Raw genomic sequence first — 26,724 nt, forward strand, 5'->3', positions numbered from 1 at the left:
TAAAAGATTAAATATTTAAATGTCTAGACAACTTGAAAACTTAGGTTTAAATGAACATTAATCTACAAATAGTTCTTTATTCACGTAGTTTAACACTACATTGTTTCCTATAAGACATTGTTTAGAGAGAGAAATAATTATTTACTGCAAGAAATATCCTGAAAGCGCACAATAATATTGCTCAAAAGGTCATGAATACTGAGAAGCTTTTTGGTAGGAAATATGAATTTAGAAACATAACAATAAAATGTCTGCAGAAGTATGACTTACTCTGCACTTAACAAGCTGGCTGCTGTTCTGTGAGTGGGAGTTACTTGTCTATATTTTTACATCAGAAAAACACTTTTTCTAAGTCTTTTTAATATTTCTGTATTGAACAGTGTCCTGTAAATGTCCAATGTATGCAACTGAGTAGTACATTAACCTGGCAGGAGTCTCAATAAAGTATCTTGAAATTGCTTCCATAATGACCAGTAGTAGTCCTGACCTGAATAGCCCAAGCTAGCCTGATCTCATCAGATCTCAGAAGGTAAGCAGGATCAGCCTTGGTTAGTAATTTTATGGGAGACCTCCCAGAAAGATCATCACTATACAGAGGCAGGCAATAGTAAACTACCTTATAGTTTCTTGCCTTGAAAACTTCAGCAGGGGTTGGCTGTAACTTTACAGCATTTACCACCACCACCACCCACCCACCCCCAGGTGGTATGAAAAGGATTCCACACCTTGCACTACCAGGAACTGCAGTCAGTGTCATCTGCATCAGCACTACACATGTATGTGACTACTGACTGTTTAGGAAAGCCAAGCATGAGTACAGCATGCCAATGTAAGCAGCTATCCCCCTCTAGGCTGAAGCCCAGGAATCATGGCACTGAAGCTGAAACCAGCAGTGTCAGTATAGATGTTGTTCCCACAAAGGTGGAAGGTGAAATGAGGCCTTAAATACTCTTTCCAGGACGTAGCAATATAGGCCCCTCTCCTCCAGGAACAGGCTGCTGGTAGTTAAAAGTGCCACAGTGAGTACTGTGACAGGGCTGAGGTAGTTGGAACCTTGAGTGGCTTGAGGGGGTTGGTGAATGAGAGCCCCCTGGTTCAGGAGCAGGCAGCAGGATGAAGGGTTCAGTGTTCAAGTCTGAATCAGGAGACAGGGCAGTGTCTGAAGGAGAGCAGGCTGACTCAGTCTTGAGGCTCCTCCTGCATGCTAAAGGAGGTTCTTGGTGGTATCTCAACTGCATCCTTTTGCAGTGGTGTTAGCTGCCCTGCTGCCTCTGCCCCTGAAACTTCATACTCTTCACCTGATGAGGAAGAGTCCGTAATCTGGTCCATAACAGTGGCCTTCCTAGGCAATAAGCAGCCACAAGCAATCACAGTACTAACCCAGATGACCTCTGTATCTACATAATGTGTCTCAGTGTAAATGGTCTTTTCCTACAAACCACACCTCGCAATAATATAGACAAGTACTTTTTCTTCTTTCTAACCCTCTGGACTTGTTAAAATTCTGTTGACTGGAGATCAGGGATCAGATTTTCCCCTCCACACACAGATTACAGCAAAATATCAACATTTAATGCAGACAATGCTAAAGACAATATGTGAGTTTTAACCTGCTACTTATTAGTAAAAAAAATAAGCAAAAAAAAAAGTTATACCTGATAGAAGTTTGGCCAGAAGGTGCTAATTGCCAGTTCTACCTTGATCCAGGTTCCTGTAGGAGCACCAGACATATTCCATACTGGGCTACCAAGATGACCATTATTAACTTTAACATAAACATTTAGTACACCAGGACTGGACCCGGTCTTGCTAGAAACATAAAAATTGAAATCGATGCAATGAGTGTCATTTTCTTTAAGATGCGGTAGCAAAAGATGCGCTCTTTGTCCAAATCTTCCAGAGGTGTTCACCAGCATAAAAGATCCTGCAGAAAACAAACAAAAATAGTTTTAGTGGTTTAACTACTTCTTGTCGTGCAACAAATTTAAAATCCTTTAACGATAGAGGATCTCAAAATCTCTTACCAAAACTAGGGAAACTAAATTACAAAATGGAGGCTAGAGTTAAGAACTTAATGAGAATAAGACCCACAATTCAACAGTGCTTGCATCTAAGAAGGGCATATAATATGGCTAATTGTGTGTTCAAAGCCACAATCCTAGACAATAAGAAAATAAATTCTTAGTGCTTTTTTCCCAAGTCAATGGGAATTTTGTTTTGTACAATATATACCTAGCTTTCCGAAATATACTGTAACCTAGGGCCAAGATAGAAGTGCAAGTTTTTAAAGAGTTGGGTCTGGGTTCCTCAGAACTCCTCAGACCCAACTCAAGTTCCCTGCAGCTACACAGTAGTTTTGGAGAATAGCTGTTAAAAATAAAGGAGAGCACAAACTGCCTTAGAATGCCTTCACGGGGAGAGGTGGGGCTCCTCCCTCCCCCCTCAATCTGTTTCCCCATATCAAAATAGTAGGACAGAGAGGTTTTTTCCTGTTTTTTCTGCTCCATGTGGAATATTCTGTGCGCATGGAGCAGTAAAAACCAGGGTGGGACGACGTCTCCCATGCTATTGTAACATAGGGAAGCAACTTGAGGAGGGGAGGGAGGACTCCTCCTCTCCCCACAGAGGCATTCCTTTATTTTTGGGCTCTCCTTTATTTTTTAACAGCCATTTACTTTTTAAGTGTTATATGGCTGCAGAACCCTGAGGCTGAATCCACACTACCTCGGAGCATCCCGGCGTTGTGCTAAATGTTCGCTAAACACCCGGAAGTATAGCGTCTTTCAAGAGCAATTTCTAAATCATGCTAGAAAGACGCTATACTTCCGGGTGTTTAGCGAATATTTAGTGCAACACTGGGACGTGCCGAGGTAGTGTGGATTCAGCCCATGTTGGGTCTGAGGAACAAAAATTTGTGCTATGTTACCATGTAGAAAAATAAAGAACTGTGCAGCTACATTAACTAGTTCTTTGAACTTTAAAATTAAGGTATTTTGATATTAATTGTTTCTAAAATTCAAAAAGACCAATATGTCACTAAAAATTAAGATATATACCGCTCCAGTGGATATCACTATTCACACAGAAAAAGGTTTATTTAAATATAATGTGGCTAAAGAAGTAGGTTTAATAGAAGACTAGAGAAAGCTACTTGATTAGAAAGATATAAATAGTTTTCAATAGATTCATATTGTCCTACAGTATTATAACTTACACAAAAAGTAAAAGCTTGCCTATTTCAAAAATGATTCAATGAATAATATGGAGAAAGAATAGATGAAAGAACACTTAAGATAATTTAAGTTCTTCATTCTTTATATAATGGTGACAAGAATCAGTCTTTGAGAATGTTATATGTAAGATAATATTAAAATGACTCCAGAAATAGGGATTGGACTTTTCACAATGGTCTCACAACGTTTAATGTTATGCCATTCATCAGAAAAAAAAGAAGATTCATGTCAATTTCCACTGTTTCTCCACACAGATAGCCTAATAGATTTGTCAGTGCTTAAGAGCGTGTATCCCCTCACCCCCGCCATTCCATACTGATAACACATACACCAGAAGAGAACTATAGGCATGTGAGTATTCTTGTATTAAATTAAGCGGCTTTCTCCTTCTTCAACAGCAGAAAAGAAACAATATTGCAAATACTCAGAAAAGGTTTTGCATTACTGGAATCTTTTAACGTTTTCAAGCCATCTGTATTCCCACAGAATGCCAGTGTCTCATACTTTACTATATCACATAAAAGTGATTAAATTTTAAATGTAAACATTTCATCACAAATCTAATGCTGTATTACTCTTTGGAAATTTAGACACACATAAAAAGCAACGGCCTCAGACTTACCTGGCGGCCGGTTTGCTGTCCGCGCGGGCGGCGGGGGCCAGGGGAAGGACGGGCGGCCGCCATCTTCTCCCTCGGCTGCTTCGCCTGCCCAGCCAATCCGTTTAAACCGCCCCCGCCAATCAGCGCGGCCGGGGGCGGGGGGCTGGGCACGGGTCGGACCTGGAGAGGCCAGGTTTCCCTCCGGTCCGTCCGCTGCCTATTTATGGAAGCAGCCGAGGGGGGCCCCGGCATTCGCGCCTTCGCTGCCGATCTGGTCGGACGTTCGAGCGGTGCCGTTTCCCTCTATCGGAGCTGAAATCACTGCGCGGCACTCGCTCGAACGGCCCGGCCCTCGGGGGAGAAGCGCGGAAGTCGTCGGATCCAGGGAGCTGCGGCGGACGGACGACAGGCCGGGAGCATCGGAGGAGGAAGCCGGGCGGAGGAGGCCGAGGCCCGCGAAGAAGGAAGTGGTCGGCGGAGGGCCAGGCGGCCAGAGGCGGCGGCGGCGGGGCCATGGCTCCAGCAAGGAAGGGCGGCAGGACAACGGCAGGAGCATCTGCCAGGCCTCGGCCGGGCGGCAGCAGGGCGGGAAAAGCTGGGTCTGGCGCGGGGGCGGGGGCGGCCCGTCCTGTGCGCTCCAGAGGCTCAGCAGCAGCGGCGGCCTCAGCCGGGGCTGGGAGGCGGAAGGGCTCGCTGGGAGGGCCTCGCCTCACCAACATGGCAGCTGACCCCACCAAGGGAGTGGGGCGAGGAAAAGGGGGCAAGGGCATCGCGGGGCCAAAACAAGCCTACGCCAGCAGAGGGCAGAAGCCCCGGAAGGGGAGCTCCAGCGGGGGGGCGGCCCCGGGTGGGGCGGAGACCCTGCAGGGCATTTCCGAGGCCCTGGAGCAGCTCGCCTCCAAAGTGGACCGGTTGGAGAGCTCCCGGGCGGAAGCTGTGGGGCCATCATCGGCCGCCGAGCAGGCGCCAGCGCTGCACAAGGGGGCTGGGGCTAGAAGCCGGAGGGTGGCCAAACGCTGCAGGGACGGGAGTGCCTCCACTTCCGACTCTGCAGAAGATCACCAGGAGCCCTCCAGGGCACGGCAGAGGCGTCCAGCCAGGGGGCGCAGCAAAAGCGGGAGCCGCGGGAACAGGAGGGCCAGTAGCTTGGATACATTCTCCAGCCCTGAACGGAGCCAGCGGGCCAAACGAAAAAGGAAGGCACGCAAAGCACGCCGGAGGCACCACAGGAGGACGGAGACAGACAGCGAGGGATCATCAGGTACGCCTTCATCATCTGATGAGGAGGAGGAAGGGGATGATTACTGGGGGGTGGCGGCATCAGTGCCCGGGCTTCCCAGGTGGGCAATAAAACGGAGAGCAGTGCAGGCGGGGGAGAAGGCCGATGCAAGGGACGTCTGGTCCAGTGGCAAACCGGCTGGGGCACCCCCCACCATCCCATCCTTCACGGATGATGAGGACCCCCCCCCGGCATCCATCTATCGCGGAAGGTCAGGGAACGTATTCTAGACGGCTACTATGTAGACGTCTTCACCCTGATCAAGCCAGAGGCGGAGGATGGGAGGAGTGCCCCCCCGTCCAGACGAGAGGCCAGAGCAGCCAAGAGGGAAGGGGTCGAGCGCTCATTCAGCAATTGGCTCGAGGGCTACACCGTCTATATGGGGGTGGTGCAAGCGGCCTATCCGGACAGGGGCTGGCACTTGACCAACCACCAGGGTAATGTCCTTAGGGCCAGGGCATTGGCGGGGGAGGCGGCTGCCATCGAATACAATGAGGCCTTCCGTAAGAGGGCCTCCCATAATTCCAGGGCTAGATGGGACCTGATCAGCCAGAAGCTGTGGCTCTGGCTGGTGGGGCCCCACATCAGGGGCCGGGGCGACAACTCTCGGGGCATGAGGGGGCCCTCCCGACGGGACAAGGGCAGAGGCCTGTGTTGGGAGTACAATCAGGGCAAGTGCACGCGCTCGCGATGCAAGTACGAGCACAACTGCGATTCTTGTTTTGGTCCCCACCCCCGGGCCTCATGCACTCGCAACACGGGGGGTCCGCAGCCCTTTCGCGCCAGCCGGTCCTCCAACGGCGGCCCCCGCAAGGAGGGAGGATCGGGCACCGCCGGGACGCAGCCCACCGCCGCTAGCAAGTGAGGTGCCGCGGGGGCTGGGAGGCCTGGCGCCCACCCCAGTTAATATCAGGGCGCTTCTCCCTCTCCTGCTCCGCTACACCAACAAAAGGGCCACGCGTTATTTGGCCGAGGGGTTCACGGGGGGTTTTCGGATACCATACACAGGGCCGCGGGTACCCACCTCCGCCGGCAATTTAAAATCCGCCAGGGAAATGCCGGAGATTGTGGCAGCCAAGCTGGCCAAGGAGGTGGCTGCGGGGAGGGTGGCAGGCCCCTTCCACTCCCTGCCCCTGCCGAACCTGAGGGTGTCTCCGCTGGGGGTGGTCCCCAAAAAGACCCCGGGGGAGTTCCGCCTCATCCATCACCTCTCGTACCCACGGGGGGCATCAGTAAATGATGCCATACCCCAGGAGTTTTGCTCAGTAAAGTACGCATCATTCGACCACGCGGTCAGGCTGGTCCAAGCTTGTGGCAGGGGGGCCTTAATGGCAAAATGTGACATCCAGTCAGCCTTCCGGCTGCTGCCGGTTCACCCGGGGGACTTCTGCTTACTGGGTATCAAGTTCTTAGGCAGCTGGTATGTGGACAAGGCCATGCCCATGGGTTGCTCGGTCGCCTGCGCAGCATTCGAGACCTTTAGCACCTTTCTGGAATGGGCGGCTAAGGAGCGCATGCGCGCCCCACACATCACGCACTATTTGGACGATTTTTTGATATCTGGGCCCCCCCGTGGGCCTGGGTGTGCAGAGCGGCTCCGTGCGTTCCAGGATCTGGCAGGGGAGCTGGGGGTCCCCCTCGCGCAGGAAAAAACCGAGGGCCCCACAACACGTCTTGTTTACCTAGGCATCGAGCTTGATTCTGTGGCCGGGGTCTCACGCCTGCCGGCGGACAAGCTGACCCTCCTCCGTGCACTGCTTTCCAGCGCCAGGGCGCGCAGGAAATGCACACTCCGGGAATTGCAGGCCATCATTGGCCACCTCAACTTCGCCTGTAGGGTGGTGTCCCCGGGCAGGGCCTTTTGCGCTCGGCTGGCACACGCCACCAGGGGGGCCACCTCTCCCTTCCACCATATCCGCATCACGAAGGGCATGAGGGAGGACCTGGGGATCTGGCTAAGGTTTTTGGAGGGTTTCAATGGGGTCTCGTTGTGGCAGGTCCCTCTGGATCTGGGCTCCAGCCTCCAGGTCCACTCGGACGCTTCCGGCAGCCTGGGCTTTGGGGTATACTTCAAGGGGCGCTGGTGCGCTCAGCGGTGGCCGCCATCCTGGGCGGGCAAGGGGATCCTCAGGGACCTGACCTTCCTCGAGTTATTCCCCATCGTGGCCGCGGTGGTCATGTGGGGGGACCTCCTCCAGAACAGCAAGGTTACCTTTTGGTGCGACAACATGGCGGTGGTCAGGGTGGTCAACAAGCAATCCTCTCGCTCTGAGCGGGTCATGAGCCTGGTACGTCGCTTTGTCCTCTCCTGTCTATCCGCTAACATTACGTTCTCAGCGCGGCACGTGGCAGGCGTGGATAACGGCATTGCAGACGCACTATCTCGATTCCAAATGGAGAGATTCTTCAGCCTGGCGCCAGCAGCCCAGACCACGCCAGAGGAGTTCCCGCAAGACCTGTGGCTTCTTGGCAACAATCCGTGATGCAGGGAGTACTCAGTTCCATTGCCCCCTCCACACTCCGTGCCTACTCGGCGGCGGAACAGCGGTTCTGGGCCTTTGCTCGTGAGGTCGGGGGGCCTACATCGTGGCCCGCCCCCCAGGACCTGGTGCTGCGGTACCTGGCCTATCTACGGGCCTTGGGGCGGGCCCCCAGCACCATGCGGGGGGATTTGGCTGCCATTTCATTTTTCAGCAAGGCCCTGGGCTTCGAGGACCCATGCGATTGCTTCGCGGCCAGGCGAGCGGTGGAGGGGTGGAGGCGCCTGGCTCCCCCCCCCGGATAAGCGCAGACCCATCACGCTGCCCATTCTGCGTGAGATCACGCTCCTCACCAGGGACATCTGCTGGTCGGAATTCGAGGCCATCCTATTCCGCGCTGCCTTTTCCCTGGCCTTTTTCGGGGCCCTGCGGGTGGGGGAGCTGGTTTGCGCCTCAAGAGGGGACACCTCCGGGCGGGCCTTGCAAGTGGGGGATGTGTCCTGGGGCCGGGGCGGGCTAACCATCAACATCCGGAGGTCTAAGACCGATCAGCTGGGGCGAGGGGCCAGCATCTTCCTTCGCCCCGCCGCTATTGCTGCCGTATGCCCGGTCCAGGCATTGGAGGAGTATCTGGCTCAGCGCCCCTCTGGCCCCACCCCCCTTCTGGTGCACGCTGACTGCTCCCCTGTCTCGCGTTTCCAATTCGCAGCGGTGCTCCGGGCATGCTTGGCGGCTGCGGGTCTGCCCCAAACGGAGTTCGGGACCCACTCCTTCAGGATCAGGGCTGCCACGTCTGCCAGCGAGTGGGGCCTGGCCCCCTCCCAGATCCAAGCCATAGGGCGGTGGAGGTCCTCCGCATATCGCACATACGTGCGCCCCTCGCGGGCTGGGCGTCGCTAACACACTATACTTTGCATTCCCGGCAGGTCGCTTCACGCAAGTCTGGATTTGTGGGCACAGCATCGTGCACTGGGCTGGAGAATACGCGGCAGCATCAGGATGGGGCACGCACCTGGGCCTGCAGGGCACCATCAGGATCTCCTGGATCGGCGTCCGTGGCATGCGCTGGGACGCCATGGTCCCACTTCTGCTCCAGCGGGCGCGCCGGCAGGACCCACCAGATGGGCTGGTCATTCAGCTGGGGGAAAATGATTTGGGTCTGCGGGAGGGCCCGGACCTGAAGCGAGCAATGATGAGGGACCTGGAGCGGCTCAGGAGCCACTTCCCACAGACCCAGATTTTTTGGTCGGACCTGTTGCAGAGGCGCTGCTGGCGCTGGGCACGCTGCCCAGAAAAAGTGGACAGAATTAGACAGAGACTGGCAAGGGCCATGGAGCGTCACGTCCTCAAGCTGGGAGGCACCGTGATCAGGCACCCTGATATTTCGTTCAAGATCGAGGCAATGTACCGCCCGGATGGGGTGCATTTGTCTAGCTGGGGCCAGGACCTCTGGCTGCAGGACTTGCGGGACAATCTCCTGGGGTGGTTGCAGGGCTAGGAGCGTTGGCGGGAGCCGCTTTGGGGCTCTTGTGGCGGGTTGGCATTGGGATCCGATCCCCCGGGGGGGAGATGGGCCTAGCGGCCACATCTAACCCCCATTTATGGGGACCCCCATAAGGGGTTCAGGGGTGAGGTCAGGGGGCAGGCTCAGCTCGGGGGCCTGCCAGAAAGCCTCACTCCCAGGTGGCGGGGGGTCAATAAGGGGTGTACACCCAATTGACCCCGCCAACTGCCATCCCTTGGTTTTCCCCTCCGCAGGGCGGCCTGCGGGGGCTGGAGGGCATCGCCTGGCAGGCGGGCCAGGCGATGAGGGATCCGATCCCTATGCGGCCAATGCTCCTATCCTTGTAACGGTTAATAAAGTTGTGGCCTTGTTAACCCCATTTTGCTGGTTTGTGTCTTCCTTGCCACCGCTCTCCCCCGCCTCCCGCTGCCCACTCAGCGCTGGGCAGCAAATGATGATTCCACATTTTCAATATTATCAATCTCAGAAGCAACATGTCTCAATAAAAAAGACGGCTGACCAAGTCCCAATCAAGACCCAAAAATGCCAAATAAAATTGGGTCCATGCCACAATTCATTTTTATACAAAGGTACTCAGAGCACTTTAAATCCAACTACCACAATGTGGCATTTCAAGTGGTTTGTTTTCTAGCTATTCTCGGGGGATGGAGGGGAGGCAGAAACTTAATAAACCTACTATTCATGCCTCTTGGACAGATGTCCATTTACACAAACAACATTTCTAGTGAGCACCTAGAAATGTAAAGCCCTCAAGCCTTGGGGAAATGCACTGGCTCATTTTTCATAGGGCACTGTTGGTGGACTGTAATCATGGAGAAAGGCTAACTACTCCAAGTAGTTAGACATGTTGAGGACCTGGAAAATCCAGAAAAATCCAGGGAAAAAATCATCCCTTTTATCCTCAAGGACTTTCTTCATTTTTCCCACTGGAAAAAATGGAAAAATAAGAAGAACACTGAAAATAAACTCCTATTCTTTTAGAATAAGTAAAATACTTCTTAAGGCAGGGTTTCTCACATGCAAAGTATATAGTGTGAAAAAGGTATGAATTTTTTCCAACTATTCCCATGGAAAAATTGAGAAATTTTTAGGAGCACTGCAAAACAACTCCTTTTTCTTTTTTAGTGAGCAAAACTTAATCTTTCAAACCATTTCATTCATTCCAAAGGTACATTAAAAAAACGTATGAGGAAACAAACCTCTTATATTGGAGGCATACACAATATATTAAAGATTTTTTTGTTGTTCAAATGTAATAATTTTGGCAAAAATTTAATGATAAAAAATTGTTAAAGAGTTCAGTGTTTTCATAATGCTAATAGCCAAACTGCGGCAGTCTACCTACTGGGCCTCTATAAGAGTTTCTGCCCAAATATTACACTTTCTTTTGTTTACTACAAAACTGTTTTTCTACCTTCAACTTTTGTTTTCTCTTACCTCTCGGATGGCAAAAATTAAAGATACATAGTAGTGTAGGTTGCCTCAGATCATAAGTCTTTCTCAAATATTGGGTACATTTGCAATTGTTCTTAAAGAAAATGAAGGGATTAATACTCTTACAGCGCAATCCTATGGAGAGTTACTCTAGTCTAAGCCCATTGAAGTCAATGGGCTTAGACTGGAGTAATTCTCCATAGGATTGCACTGTTAAACTCCATTAATATCCCAAATAATGTAATTTTATGTGTAAACTGAGTTATAAATGATGCATTTTTGTTATTCAACCAGTAAAAGAAGTTTAGATTTGACAGGAAAATAAGGCATATATTTTAATCCCCCCCCCCCCCCGTTTCCATTTTGTCCTGAAAAAAACTAAATAAAAACCATTTCCCCCTGTGGCTTCAAAACTTTCAGAAATTTTATATTTCTAAGCATGGTCCTCCCTGAAAATCAGGAAAGGCAAAAGTTTTGCTTCCACATAGGCTGGTGAAGTTCTGGCTTAACCAGATACACCAACACCCATCCAACTGATACTTAAAGAAATCCCTGAGCAGTGCTGCCGCTCAATAAAATTGTGGCATTTTTGCCTTTGTAAAGGAGTTGTGGAGATAGCTCTGCCATGTGGGTTACAGCATTACTAAGTTCCAGAGAAATGCTAGCCCTTAAATGGAGTGCAATTTCCTTTTAAAAGTACAGTGGAAACGTATAGCCACACTATGTCCAAGTACCACAGTTAAACTCTTGCAACAGTCAATACTAAATAAATTCTTTAAAATGTTGCCGCCTCCCGACTTAAAAAGTGCTTTCTGTCAATGGATGACCAAATTGAAAACATACACCTATTTATTTTCAGACTTCAAAATTAAACAGCATTTGCAATACTTTTCTGACTACCATCTTGACAATTGGCTCAGATGTAAATGGGTGGAGGGATCTTATTCTCTTTTAACTAGTAAATCTCTTTTATAAACTATTTGGAGTAACTACAATCTAGTGTTGAAAAGGATTAGAATGTGAATACCATCTGCTTTCAAAGGCTTGAATTAATGAGTAAACAATATGCAATCTGGAACTCATGGGCGATAATCAAGAGGACCAAGACAAGATATGCACTGTCAAGTCATCTTGAAAAAGACCTTTGAGACTTACTCATTTAAACAGAAAAAGCAAGCATTAAGGAATTTTAGCATAAACAGAAGAAATCCTTTGGGTTCCATTTAAGAAAGTGATGTGATCTGCTTTTATAAGAAAAGTGAATCTTTAATGAGAACTAAATTAAGTTACAGTATGTCATTTAGATGAACTGTTTTAGCTACCGAGTTAGAAATATGGATCAAGTTAATGCTAATCCATGAGAAGTTATGTACAAAGAAATGTACAAATATGTTAATTTTCAGTTCTTTCGGATTTATTCTAAGGTAGAAAAATAATTGTCTTCCTAATTAATTTCCTGGTTTACTGGTTACTCTTACTGTTCAGGCCTCTGAATTAATTTAACTGTTACTTTGTTCCTACAAGGCCACTTCTTTCCCTTCCACATCCAAACCCATACGACCAGGGAATTAATGCTTGTCTTTATAATGTCTTGTCTCTTGAAGGATCTTATAACATTATTTTCTTGTAGAATGAATATGCAACACTAGCTGGCTCTGGCTCCTTTTGGAGGTAAGAGTACTGACGTCATGGCATTACGTTAATATTTGCCTTGAATATAAATATATAAGTAGATCGTGTAAGAGCGCAAAAAGAAAACCCTTCAGGCAGCAGATGTGTTTCCTCACATCAGATCCACAGAAAAAAGGGAACTTGCACCCCAATGTGCTTCAGCCAACTCGCAGCAGTTCTGAGGCATTCCCTCACTCACAAATTCAAAGCTTCCTGTCACACCTATACACAGCTGCCCCCTTCCTCTCAGCTGGGAGAAATCACCTTTTTCAGGCTCTCCTGGATATCAAATAGCTTTCAAGACAATTAGCCCCCAAAACAATAGCTGAACATTTAGAGCCATCCACCTAACAAAAGAAATGATCCATTAGCATCTGCTGCATTAGACAAAAAACAAGAGAGGGGCATGTCAGAACTGGCACATAGGTTCACCATATTCATTAGGGCTCCCTTTAATTTCAAACTGCTCAACAGGTGTCAAAATTGCCTAATCACAGTACAATGATGTGATTGACAAAATAATGTCTAGAAGTCTTAAGTATGGAGAACCCACAAAAGAACCTTACAAATAAAGCAGGAGTCAACACAAAATTTGATTGCATTACTTGAAGTTACTGGATGCACAGTATGAAAAAAATAATAGATCCTGCATGGAATGTTATCAAATATAAAAAAATGTACTTAATAGTTCTCTATATAAAGGTAAATCTGCATGTTATAATTGGTTCCCAGTATTAGAGAAAGCTTGTGATTCACTGCTCTGTTCTTCATCAGTAAATATAACATTTTAAAAGGAATCATGTGTATCTGAAGAAGTAGTCAAAATGGAATTGCTAGTATACTGTTATGAGACTTTGTACGCTATTTTGGAAGTCTGCCCTCTAATTGTTTGGGGGAATTGTATTAGAATCGCTTTTCAATTGTTATTGATTCATCTTTGTTATGCATCTTTTATGTGCCTTATACTATTTAATTCACTGTTACAATACTATAAAATAACTTCTACTGTATATATTATTTGAATCTTAGGGTGTTCAAGGTGGTTTTATTATCCATCTTTTTCACCTAATTATCACACTTGTTTGTATTTTTGTTATGTTTGAACACGGAGAAACTACAAAAGAAACTTGCAAGTTTCAAGCAGCAGTAGTTACAAAATTTGGTTACATTCTTAGACGTTACTGCATGCAAAATGTGAAGAAACAACTAAAATCCTGTGTAGAATGTTATCAAATATATATAGGTTGGGGACCCCACTATTTCCTCTTTCCTTTCCCTGAAAGCACCCATATAGGGTTAGCAGCCAATGGTTGGAACCCAGCAGTAGGCTTGGGTCCAGCAGCACCCTCCATAAGTTACAGACTTGCTCCTCAGGGGAATGCAACGCCATCTGGGGAAGAGACCCTACAAATCCTAGGTCAGCCCTTCCTCCTGCCAGTAGCATTTCCATATTATTGGGATTAAGCTTCAGTTTATTAGCCCTCTTCAATCCCAAACCTACGTCCACCCACTGGTTCTCATTTCCTACAGTCTTCCTGGGATCAGCTAGAAGAGCAACATAGAGTGTCATTCACATATTGGTGACAGCCCAACCCAAATCTCTGGATGACTTCACCCATTGGCTAAATACAGATACTAAAGAGCATGGGTAATAAGATGGAACCTTGCAGCTTCCCAGAGGCCAAAGGCCAAGGAGTATCCACCAGGCACCACCTGCTGAGACCTACCTTCCAGGTAGGACTGAAATCACCTTGAAATGATGCATCATAGTTCCAGATAGATACCATGGTAAATGGTATGGAAAGCCTCTGAGAGATCCAGGAGAATCAAAAGGTTGCACTCCCCATGTCCATCACCTGGTGCAGATCATCCATCAGGGTTACCTAGTTGTTTCATTTCTATAATCACAAATGTGAGTGGTTTTATCTGGTTTGGCTACAGGGACTATGGGAGATGCCCACCTAAAAACTTCTCAGGAGAGATGATGCCTTCCTTTTCTGGCCTGTCTAATTCTGCCTCAGCCTTGTCCCAGATAACATATGGAACAGGCCTAGCTTTACAATATTTTGGCTGAGTCCCCTCCTTTATGTATATCCTTGCTTCAATGACTTTTAAGGTACCCTGTCCTTCTTGGAACACTGTCGGATGAGCGCTCAGGACTTTTTGTACTGCTGGCATTCCCTTCATGTTCAGCTGACATATTTCTTCCAAGTCTAATCTAGATCCTGCCCAGTAAATTTGGTCTATCACCCTTTATTACTATGGCCTGTAAATTTTGCTATTGCCCTTTATAATTCACAGGGATCCACAGTGACTCTACTACTGGAATATTTCCCCAGTGTCATAGATCCAGAGGAGTTAGCCGTGTTAGTCTGTAGTAGCAAAATCAAAGAGTCCAGTAGCACCTTTAAGACTAACCAATTTTATTGTAGCACAAGCTTTCGAGAATCACAGTTCTCTTCGTCAGATGCATCTGTGAACTGTGATTCTCGAAAGCTTATGCTACAATAAAATTGGTTAGTCTTAAAGGTGCTACTGGACTCTCTTTGATTTCCCCAGTGTATATTTGCAATTTTACTTTCACATTTTCCAAGGCCTTGGAACCTATTTTACTCTATTGATAAGTCTTTTCATTAATCACGGTCACTGAAGCTCCTGTCTATCTCCATGTGTACAGGTTCATTATTCAGTTCCAGAGTGAGTGTATAGGGTTCCACTTCTTTTGTCTTTACAGAATACATGTGTGGGCAAGGCCTTCTTCCCTTCCTCTTCCAAATAGCAAGCTTCCAGCTTCTTTCTTCTGTCTTTAGGAGGATGTGTGTCTCTCTCTAGGCCTTGCTGCACTCTTTGACAATTGCCTCTACATTTTCTGGCTAAATGTCCCACTTTTAAGCATTTATGGCACTGAGATCCTTTATGTCGACAAACCAAGGTGAGTGACTTTCTCCACACCTGAAACATCTCTCTAGGGCTGGAGTCATTTACTTCTGGATTTGGATTTTATTTAAGAGGTTCACCTGAATGATTTTGCTGTCTTAACATTTTTCACAGCTGCCTCCATGGCCGTCACCAGTTCTCCAGTTTTGGCCCAAGTCAGATTCCCTTCTGACAGTAACTTCCTTTGAATGTTTTCATTACATTTCAGTATAATGTTCAGTCAAAACCTTTTGCAAATCTGTTAAACTTTTGTCTCCAAGCTTCTCATGGTGCAGTAGGCCTTGCAAGAGTGCACAGGTTTTGCTGCCACAGACACTGAGAAATACTGCTTTCTACTAGGGTTGCCATTCCCCCACCAGGGGCAGGGGATCCCCAGATCCCACCCTTTCCTCCCCCGTGCCCACTTACCTGGCTGGCGGGGGGGGGGGCGCTCTCGCATTGTGAGAGCAGGCAGTGGCAGCAGCAAGAGCAGGCTCTCGCTGCGAACATGGCCACTCGTTCTCACTGCTGCTGCCAGCTCCCACTGCAGCCACTGGTGCTTCTCGCTGCCGTGGCCCCTGTATGCCAAATGAGAGCGAGCAAGCGGCTGCAGCGGCAAGTGACTGCGCTCGCAGTGAGAGCCAGCGGCAGCAACAAAAGCCCCCTTTGACCCGGGGGTGCCTTTTGACCCCGCGTGATGATGTGAAGTGACATCATTATGTGAGCTGGAAGCACGCGCACGCGTGCTGTGCGTGTGCATGGGGCTAGGAAGCAAGGGTGAGTACTGGCTCTCAATCCCCTGCTGGGAGACTACAGGGCCCTGGGGATCCTCTGTCGAGGGACTCCAGGTCCCTGGCAACCCTACTTTCTACTTAGCTGCCTCTGTAATCTCATTTGCTTGAAAACAGCGGCCCAGTCTTTCAATGTATTGCTGCCAAGCCGCCTCTTCTAGATGAAATTCCCCAATTTTTCGATACAAGGCCATCTTTAGAATCCCACCTTGTCACCAATTTTGTAATCACTCTGTGGTAATACAATAAATCACTATACTCACAGGAGCTGCTGAACTTAACACTGCTTTATTCTCAACCAACAATGAACTAACATAGAAAAGGAAAGTAAGTAAGAGAACAGTCTAGGGGTGGAGTTTTCCTCCATCCCATAGTTAACTATTTACTATCCATTTTACTACATAGCCAAATCTCATAGTATACCTGATGTTGTCAGAAAGCCACTTCAAATTTTTTTTTCTTATACTGACATTTATGGTTAAAATAATAGTAACAGCAGGAAATGTGTACACTGAAGCTGGTAAGTGTGGGAAGTGAAATGTTTGTCCCATCTGCAATCTCTTCAAAAAAATCACCAAAATGCCTACCACCTACTTCATACCATGAGAACAGTCTCTCTCTCTCTCTCTCTCTCTCTCTCTCACACACACACACACACACACACACAAAGCTGCCTCAGACTGAATCAGACTGGCAGCTGCTCTCCAAGGTGTGTGCTAGAAATCTTTTCCACTGAGCCTTTTCAACAGAGCCACAGCGCCTCTCCCATAGTTTGCTTTTTGGGGCGGGGGAGGGGCTTTTTGACTCAGCACTGCAACATAATTTTGGGATAATTTGGGGATAATTACCACAGAACATAATGGGTGTAGCAAATGTTATGTCAAACATGTGATGTCTTTCTAAATAACATGGCACCAAAAGATATGTAGCTCATGGCAGTCTAACCAAAACAGTTTTTTTTAACTTTCTTCTGCCATTTTTGCAGATCATTGGATTGGCTGCTGTGATTTTTCTGCAATTTTCTTAATGCATCCAGTATATGGTGTACATTTTTAAAAATCCCATCACCAACACTGTAACACTGATTTGTATTAACATTTATTTAAATGCCAGTGGTGTGCTACACACTGTACAGATCACAAAGGTTTGTGGATCCTGGCCAAAAGACTTAAGAGTCTATGAAACATAAGCAAGACAGGGATGACAGAGAGGTCAAGGACTGAGTAGTAAAAATCTACACGACTTAATGACTAATTAAAAAGGAAAGGAAAGGTTATGACATATTCAACCCATTCCAGACTGTAGATACATAAGGGATGATAATATCTATGACAGATAAATGCCTGGCATATATGGCATCTTTCTACCTTAAAAAGGAATTGATGGTGGCTTAAAAATAATGTAAATAAATAAAAACTATTGCAGTATTACATAAACAGAAATACCAGTTAAAATAATGTTGAAGCAATTTAAATAATCTCAAAGGGAAATATCTGGTGCCACTTTATCTTTCAATCAGCCTGTCAATTACTCAAAGGCCCCCGTAATTTTTAAAAAAGATTTTAACGTATCTGGATAATGCAGGATTAATCTCCTGGGAGACAGCCTTCTATAGCTCGGGGGCCACCAATGAAGAACCTTCAGCTTGTCATCTTCTGATTCTGAATGAATTTGTACTGCTGTGATTTGGGAGCCACAACTGAAGAGTCCAGCTAATGTTCTGACCCTGTACCGATAGGCGTTAAGAACTTGCATCTCCACACACCCCAAACTTAAGGATCTGGTAGACTGATACAGGAGAAGGGCTGCCAATTCTGCTGATAGTTTGGATCCAAGGCATTTAGATCAAGCCAGCACCTTCACTGGGCTCCGAAACAATCTAGGAACCAGTTCAATTGACACAGTATCAGCTTTATATACCCGCAGCAGCGGATTTCTGTAAGAACCCTGTCCTTCTTTTACTTAATCGAGTTTACGTATCTAAACTTTACTTATCTAAACTTTACTTTACCTAAACTTTACAAATTTACTTATCAAGTTTTTCTTCCACTCTTCTGCAGATTACAGAAAGCAATTTACAACACTAAAATTTAATAAATATAGAATAAGAAGCAGCGAACAGTTCAAAAAACTCTATAAAATCAACAAAAATCAAAGAAGTTCCAATAACTGAAATCCATCAAAAAAAATCTAGAAACAGTAACAACAGTAAAAAAAAAAAAGTTTTCAATTCCCAGATGTAGCAGCAATAAAAAGAGAGATCTAATTTAAAAACACATATAAAAAACCTGGGTGGGGGACGGAATTCGGCCTGTTCCAGAAGTGAATGTTCTTTATTGACTTCTAGAAGGCAATCAATGAAGAAACTGATCAGACTTCTAGAAGCAGGAATTTCTACACCTTGGGTACTGCAGCTGTGAAAGCTTCCTTCAACAGGCCTACCAACTTCATCTTGTTTAAGGACAGCATGAGGAAAAGGCCCATGTTAGATGAAGGGTCATGTAGGTGTACAAAGCCCCTTTGCTACCCCAGCCCAAGGCCATTCAAGATTCGAAAAATGAATTAGCCATAGTTATAATCTTGGTTGCTTCATTTTTTAACCATTAAAGTTTCTGAACCATTTTCTAGGTCCACATACAGTGCACTGCAGTAATCTAATTCTGATATTACCAAGGTATATGGGAACATGATCAGATCAGTTTTCTGTGGGAAAGGCTGCAGCTGCCAAATAAGCCTAAGATGGGAAAAGGCACCAATGGCAACTTTTTACAGCTGTCTTTCTAACATCCAGATTGGCCAAACACCAACCTATATAGTTATGCCAGCTTTCACAGACAATGACATATTTATCAGACGCAAAACACTGCAACATGATATAATATTGAATAATATGCAATAAATCATAACATTGTTGCTTTTCATCTTTGGACAGTGGAGTAGTCATTTTGTCCTCTTATTTGCCTGGGAATCAGAATGTTGGTGTCAACATTCAATTGAATTTTAAGATTCAATGAGTGATTCCACACACGTTGGATAATGCGCTTCCAATCCTCTTTATAGATCATTTGGAATGGATTTTTTTCCACCTCAAACGATTGATAAAGTACATTGAAAGTGCATTATCCAATGTGTGCGGAACCAGCCAATAATATTTAATTGAATCTTCAGTAAGAATCTTCTAACATATTTTAAAAATTCACTGAACAAGATTTTTACCATTAAGTACATTTTTCTTAAAATGAAAGAACAAAGGGGGGGGCGTGGCGTCGCGGGCTTAGGGATGGAAGCGTGCTGAAGAAGCTCCGCTCCTCCCAACCCCCAATCCTCCAAATTGAGCGTCATAACCGAAATTCTTTTTGTGTATTATGAAAAATCGCACATCTAAAAAGAAGAAAATCGAACTCGGAGCTGTAAAAAACTTGCAGCCGCTTTTCTCGGCCCCAGAAAAAGGATCCCAAGGCGGGAAAGAAGCAAGGGAGAGGACAAAGATGGCGGACGGAACTCCCTCATTCGTGAATGAAACGACTTGCACAGCTGAGGTGGTCTTTAACCCACAACTTAAGAAATTAAAATCTGACATAGTGGATCATATGTCTAAAATGCTTGCCCCTCTAACGGCACAATTAGCAGATATTAAAATGGATTTACAAGCAACGAGCCTGAAAGCTGACAGAGCCCTGGAGGTGAGCTCTACCACACAAATGGAGGTGGGAAAGATTCATGATACCATCATTAACCAACAAGAAAGAATTATAAATTTGGAAATTCAAGCAAGGCAACTTCATCTGAAACTGAGGGGAATAAATGACCCTTTTTTGCTAAATGAGGACTTAATTCCCACACTCACAAATTGGCTTGCCAAACATCTGGAACTAAAGGAAAAGACAACTCCCATTATTACCAAAGCATATAGACTTGGAACACCCAGGCAGCACAGAAATAAATCATTGCCAAGAGATATCATCATAGAGATACCTGATCAAAGTATAAGAAGGAAAATAATAGAGACTGCAAAAATATCAGGATCGATACTGTTCAATGGCACTCCAGTGCAAATATACGCAGACTTACCAAGGGAGGCCTTACAAATAAGGAAAGAGCTAAAACCTATTACAGACGCCCTGAGAAGAGCAAACGTAAGATACAAATGGTTAAATCACATTAAAATCTTAGTGATCCTGAATGGTAAACATCACGTCACGACGGATCTAAACACAGGAACTGAGCTATTGAACAGAATTGGTGTGGAAGAACCCATGGAAACAAGCAAGCAAAATCAAAAGAGAAAATCAACAGACTTGCTCTCTCCCCAAAAAGGGAGCAAAATTCCGATACGGAACGCCTGATAGAAGACGGAAGACAAACGGTTTCAGCTTACTGAACAACTTATGGTTATGTTTCTTATGCTATGTACTATACAATGGAGGTTGGGGGGGGGTTAAGGGTCTCAGCACTGCTTTACACTTGGGAACTTAAGTTTCCAAAACTGTGGCGTGAATATAACGACCCAGTTTGTAAGTTCTATAAAGCTATTAGATTCTGGTAGTAGGTTGTTAAAGGTGTTCAAGTTGTTTAAGGTTAATCATAGCATTAGTTGATATCTTAGGGGGTAGAAAAGGGGAGGGGAGGGGAGGGGGGAAATTCCTGTCTTGTATAGCTGGTAGCACGTAAATTGATTGTTAGACTGTTAAATTGTTAATTAGTTAAGAGTGTTTATAAAGATATTTGATATCTTAGGGGTAAAGGGAGGGGAGGGAGGGGGAGAATTTAGGGATTTAAGCTTATTATTAACCCAAGTTTCAACAACTAGGGGAAGGAAGGGAAGGGTTGTATAGTTTAGTATAATATAGGAGGAAATAAGTTTATAAGGAAGCATTACAAAATTCATATATTTACTTAGTTAATTATATTTAATAAGGAAAACAATAAGGGAAAACTCCCCAAAAAAACAAACAAAAAACAAAACAAAACAAACAAACAAAAAACTCATAGATAAGATATAGGGATTAGCTATAAGGGTTTGTGAAATAAGAGTGTGGAATTAAAACAAAGTGCCAAATTGTATGCTTTTTGCTGTTTGATATTATTGTAGTAGATTGGAACTTGTGTTATATAAGAGAAGCAGAACTATATATTTCAAATCATGGCTTCTATATTTAAAATGACCACTCTGAATGTAAGAGGTCTGGGAAACCCTATAAAGCGGAGAAGAGTTATTTCATTGTTGGCCAAAACTAAATCTCAGGTAATTTTTCTACAGGAAACTCATGCTAAAAATAATGATACAGATATTTTAAAGGCAAGCTGGATTCTGTCACAATACTATGCAGCAGGTAATTCAAAATCGAGGGGGGTGGCAATACTATTTACAAAGGATCTTCTATTTCAACATAAAAAAACCCTCAAAGATCCTAAAGGAAGATTCATTTTTGTTAAAGGTTCAATTCAAGAACAAAACTACACCTTCGCATCCATTTATGCCCCTAATAATCAACGATTAAATTTCATAGAAGAAACACTAGGAAAACTGGAGAAATTTCAGGAAGATCATCTTATAGTAGGGGGGGACCTAAATTACATAATGGATTACAAATGGGACAGAACACATTTTGAGAAAAGATCCACTCAAAAAAATAGGAAGACAAAGTTGCCACCCATCTTAAAAAGACATAACCTTATTGATATATGGAGGCATCTACACGTAGGGGAAAAGGATTATACTTATTACTCTCAAAGGCACAACACATATACCAGGATTGACTTTATTTTAGTTTCTGAATCAATGCTTGAGCAAGCGATTGATTCCCAAATTGGATCGTGCCTAATCTCTGATCACTCCTGGGTCAATGTATTAATAGCATCAGAAACACAAAAACAGTGCTCCAAACAATGGTGTTTGCCGAAACATTTACTCTACAATCACCAAGCAGCTAAAGAAATAGAAAGGATCTTAGAAAGAGTCATAGCTGATAATAACTCTGAAGAAATAAAGGCTAATATAGTCTGGGATACGATTAAGACAGTATCAAGAGGCCATATTATAGCGCTTTCAGCGAATATAAACAAAGAAAAATTAAAATATAGACAGGATTTAGCAGAGTCCATTAAAAGTTTGGAGGAAGAGCATAAATTGACAGGAAGCAAAAAAACATACCAAATATTAACTGCCCAACGTAAAGTTTTAGAAACGCTTGACAGTAACAATGTACATAGAAGTTTAATTAAGTCTAAGCAAAGATATTGGTTTAATACCCCAAAAGCCCTAAGAACTCTATCGAATAAAATAAAACAGAAGAATTTGAAAAATAACATTCACTTACTTCAAGATGAAAATAAAGTAAATTGCCATGATTCCAAATCAATTTTACAAGTATTTAAAGAATTTTACACGAATTTGTATTCATCAATAAACCCCAAACAAACTAAGATTATGGATTTTCTACACTCACTTAAAAATGTAAAGAAATTGGAAGAGAACCATAGATTAATTTTAGAAAAACCTATCTCCTTACAGGAAACCCTAGAAGCAATTAAATTAGCTAAAAATAATAAAGCCACGGGACCTGATGGATACCCATCGGAGTTCTATAAAAAATATGCCACATTGCTAGCTCAACATCTAACTAATACTTGCAATTTAGTTTTGGATGAATGTAAATTACCCCCTACCTGGAAAATGGCCGATATAGTGGTTATACATAAACAAGGAAAAGACCCAACAAAAGCTGATTCATACAGACCAATATCACTTCTCAATCATGATTATAAATTATTTACATCAATTTTGGTTCGACGTTTAAACTCATTCATAAGCAATTATATCCATAACAATCAGGCAGGTTTTATACCCAAAAGAGAAATTACAGACAATATTTATAAAACGTTAAATTTGATTGAGTATTGCAAAAACAACAGGACTGAAGCATTGTTCCTATCTTTAGATATCCAAAAAGCATTCGATTCGGTTGAGAAACAATATTTAAGTAGCACCCTTCAATTTCTAGGCTTTGGTGAGAAATTCCTAAACACTATTGGAGCTATATATTCGCAACCTACAGCTAACATTAGACTTAATGGTCTACGTTCAGAAAAAAATGTCATTAATAGAGGCACTAGACAGGGTTGTCCGCTATCTCCCATGCTTTTTGCTATAGCTTTGGAACCCTTCGCAATAGCCTTAAGGGAAAATGAAAATATACTTGGAATCCCCATCAAAGATAGTTCTTTTAAAATCTCACTTTTCGCTGATGACATGTTAATTTACTTAACTAACCCAACAACCTCAATGACACATCTCCACCCCTTGCTAACTGAATTTGGTGCTATATCTGACCTGGTTGTTAATCAATCAAAATCACAAATTTTTCCTATCATTCTGTCTAAAAGTACTGAAAACCTAATTTGTAAACAGTATAAATATCAATGGGCCTCAAATCATCTTACTTACCTCGGCATTAATATTACTTCCAAATTAAATGACCTCATTAAATTGAACCACCAAAGAATAGCAAACCAAATTAAAGCAGAAATCACTAATTGGAATAAACTAAAACTTAATTGGTTCGATAGATTCCATCTAATAAAATCATTTATATTACCTAAGTTTCTTTTCGTTTTCAGAGCAATCCCAGTAACAATTCCTATAACGCTAATTACTCAATGGCAAACAATGATCAATAGTTTCTTATGGCAAAATAAGCATCCAAGAATTTCATATTCCACGTTGAGACGAAAATCTAGAGACGGAGGTTTTAATTATCCAGATATGAATTTATACCAAGCAGCAATTAGACTTCTAAACTTACTCCAACTCATCTCTGTGGAATCTACAGCAGAATGGATCACCCTTTCCAATACTCAACTGGACAAATTCTCCTTCAATGATTTAATATGGAACAAACAAATAAACAGACCCAAAAGCATTAACAAAAATACGTTTTTATTAGCAATTTTGCAGATATGGGATAAATTTAAAACTAAACTCATTCCAGAAAAATCCAGATTCTCCTCATTTGTTAATCAGTCTTGGTTTCCTCCAGGTCAAGAATCAGATTTCATAAACTTATTTCAACAGGCTAAGATAACAAGATTAATCGACATAGCTACAAACTCAGGCCTGATGGAGAAATCAGAAATAGAAGATAAATTAATGCAAAAACTGTTATGGTTTAGATACCTACAGATTAAAAATATGATGGAACAAATAGGCATAAAATCAATAATGAAAACTCCCCTGACGGAATTTGAAATATTACGATCTTATACAGTTCAAAAAAAAGGAATGATTTCCATACTTTACACTACATTACTGAACACACTGAACAAACAGCAAATTCTTTGTCAATCCAGCTGGGCCAAAGATTGCAATGTAGATCAATCACTTGAGACATGGAATAAGATTTGGACTTCAGCTATATTTAGATCAAATGTTACCCTAACTAAGCTGCAAACATTTAAGATTATTCACAGGTGGTATCTTACGCCTAAGAGACTATCCTATATATATCCATCAGCTTCCCCAAAATGCTGGAAAAACTGTGGAGAGACGAGCACGTTTGACCATTGTTGGTGGGGCTGCCCTTTTATAAAAAGTTATTGGGAGAAAGTGATTGAATCAATCAGAACAATTACAGGATATGAAGTCCCTTTGGATCCCAAAATCATTTTTTTAGATCAGTGGGAAGACTTAGCAATACCTATGATTAGAAAAGAATTGATTGCAACCCTTTTCGTAGTAGCAAAAAATGAGATAGCGTTGGTCTGGAAGAAAGATCATGCACCCTCTGTAGATTCATGGCTTGAAAAAGTATGGGATCACTTCATAATGGAAAAAACCCATAATGACCTTTACATAGCTGAACAGTTTCCTGCAGATTCCAAGTTCATGGAAAAATGGCTTCCATTTTTTGAATATGTTGATAAAAATAATATCCAGCCTAGATCAAAAATACTTCAAACAATTACTCTCTCTAGAAGCTTTACATTATAGCTTATAAGTTTTGTTGAACTACATAGCTTTTAATTGTATGTGCTTAACTCCCTCCTGTATCAAAATAGTTTTGTACTGGTTAATGTTTCGGTTTATATGTGTACGTTTGTATGTTGTAATGGTTTAACTGCAATGAAAATTTAATAAAAAAAAGAAAAGAAAAAAAAATGAAAGAACAAAATTCAGAACAAAGAAATGCAAATAGCATCCATTAATTTTTTCCTTTGACACACTGAAAAAAACCTAATCTATCATCATCATCAAGGTTTGTAGAAACTTTCATCTTGTATGTTAACTTTTACTATTCATCTCTTTGATACCAAAATACACAAACACAGAAATAAGATAAATACAGTGAACAAATAAACAAGCTGTGACATTTCTTCGTCCTTAAGACAGCAGAAATGGCACCAGAGGCATTTAAAAAAAATAATTAACTAGTTTATATATCACTGAGGTAAAATCAGAACATACACAGTCTTTAGTTCTTACGCTTTCTACAGCTACTTACAATTAAATCCTAAACAGGGTTACTCCAGCCTAAGCCCACTGATTTCAGCAAGCTTAGACTGGAGTAACTCTGCATAGGATTCCAGTGTTAAAGGCTTATGTTTTGAGGCTTCTGATCCCTTGTTTTCCCCCAACCACTCTGGTATACTTTCTTTCAGTAGTCTTTGTCGCTTGTGGAGTTAGGAATGCTGATACTTACTTTCTAGTACCCCAATCCCTTCTCTCCACATACCACTGTTTTCTTTCAGTTTTTGACTGAATCTGAAAGTCTCCACAGGCAGCTTTCAACCATACCCAACCAGGGATCTCTCCACTTTCCAGAGATACCTCCCTGTTTGACTGGGTAGGGAAAATCTTCTCTCCTTAGAAGTTCGATCCTCTTTCCTCTGGTTTGTTTGGGAGTCTGCACCTACTTTCTTAAACCTCTTTGCCAACTTGCCCCAGTTCTCCTGTCATTGTTAAAATTGCTCTCTCTGTTAGGACTCTGATCCAGAGGAGTTAGGTGTGTTAGTCTGTAGTTACAAAATAGTAAAGAGTCCAGCAGCACCTTTAAGACTAACCAACTTACTTGTAGCATAAGCTTTCGAGAACCACAGCTCTCTTCATCAGATGTTAGGACTGTCTCTCAACTCTTCACATTCAATTCCTCTCTGCTAAGACTGAAAACACACTCTCCTCTTTCCAGTTCATGCTACCCAATCAGATTCTGTGAGGGATTAACTCTAGACAATACTGCAGGTGTGTGTGTATAGCCCAGGCTTTTTAAAATGTGCATTCCGTCACACAAGATTTTATTTTGAATGCAAAAAAAGAAAGATTCCTTAGATTTTAAGATTTACCATACAGACCAAATTCACACAAACAAGTAGCTGTGTTATGCCCATATCAAAACCAAATTATGCAAAAGCAAGGATAAACTGTTCACAGTATGAATGGTCCAATTTAATCATACAACTGCAAACTTTGTTGGTCACTTCAGGAATGAAAGCCATATGATAGCTGAATAGTTGATGGGTCTGTGTGGCAACTAGCTATGCGCAAACCACTCACTTGTGATAAAATTGTCTTTGCCTCATCTCCTCCCTCGCCCCTTCCGTAATCTCACCTATAAGAATTTCCAAATTCTTCATATATCTGCTCTTCATAAATCTGGTATTGCTGTCATTGTTAAAGCAGACCCACATGTCTTGGAGGTAATATAGGTAACAAATGCTACTACAGTTGAAACTGTTGGCTTTCATCTATGTGGAAGTCTCCTGAAACATACATTAATGAAAACACCATGTCCAAATGAC

The 26,724-nt window shown here is 43.6% G+C and overlaps 1 protein-coding gene across 6 annotated transcripts in view; it reads right to left on the minus strand.

Moving 5' to 3' along the window:
• The window catches only part of PTPRM (protein tyrosine phosphatase receptor type M), a 749,315-nt gene that overhangs the window by 500,261 nt on the left and 222,330 nt on the right, over positions 1 to 26,724 (minus strand). For all 6 annotated transcript variants that reach the window (XM_054985128.1, XM_054985127.1, XM_054985126.1 and 3 more), the window contains exon 3: positions 1,656 to 1,924. In XM_054985128.1, the coding sequence (XP_054841103.1) occupies positions 1,656 to 1,924 (269 nt within the window). The remainder of the gene's footprint in view (positions 1 to 1,655; positions 1,925 to 26,724) is intronic.

Source organism: Eublepharis macularius, chromosome 7, assembly GCF_028583425.1.
Source record: "Eublepharis macularius isolate TG4126 chromosome 7, MPM_Emac_v1.0, whole genome shotgun sequence".
In the NCBI taxonomy this organism is placed as follows: domain Eukaryota; kingdom Metazoa; phylum Chordata; class Lepidosauria; order Squamata; family Eublepharidae; genus Eublepharis; species Eublepharis macularius.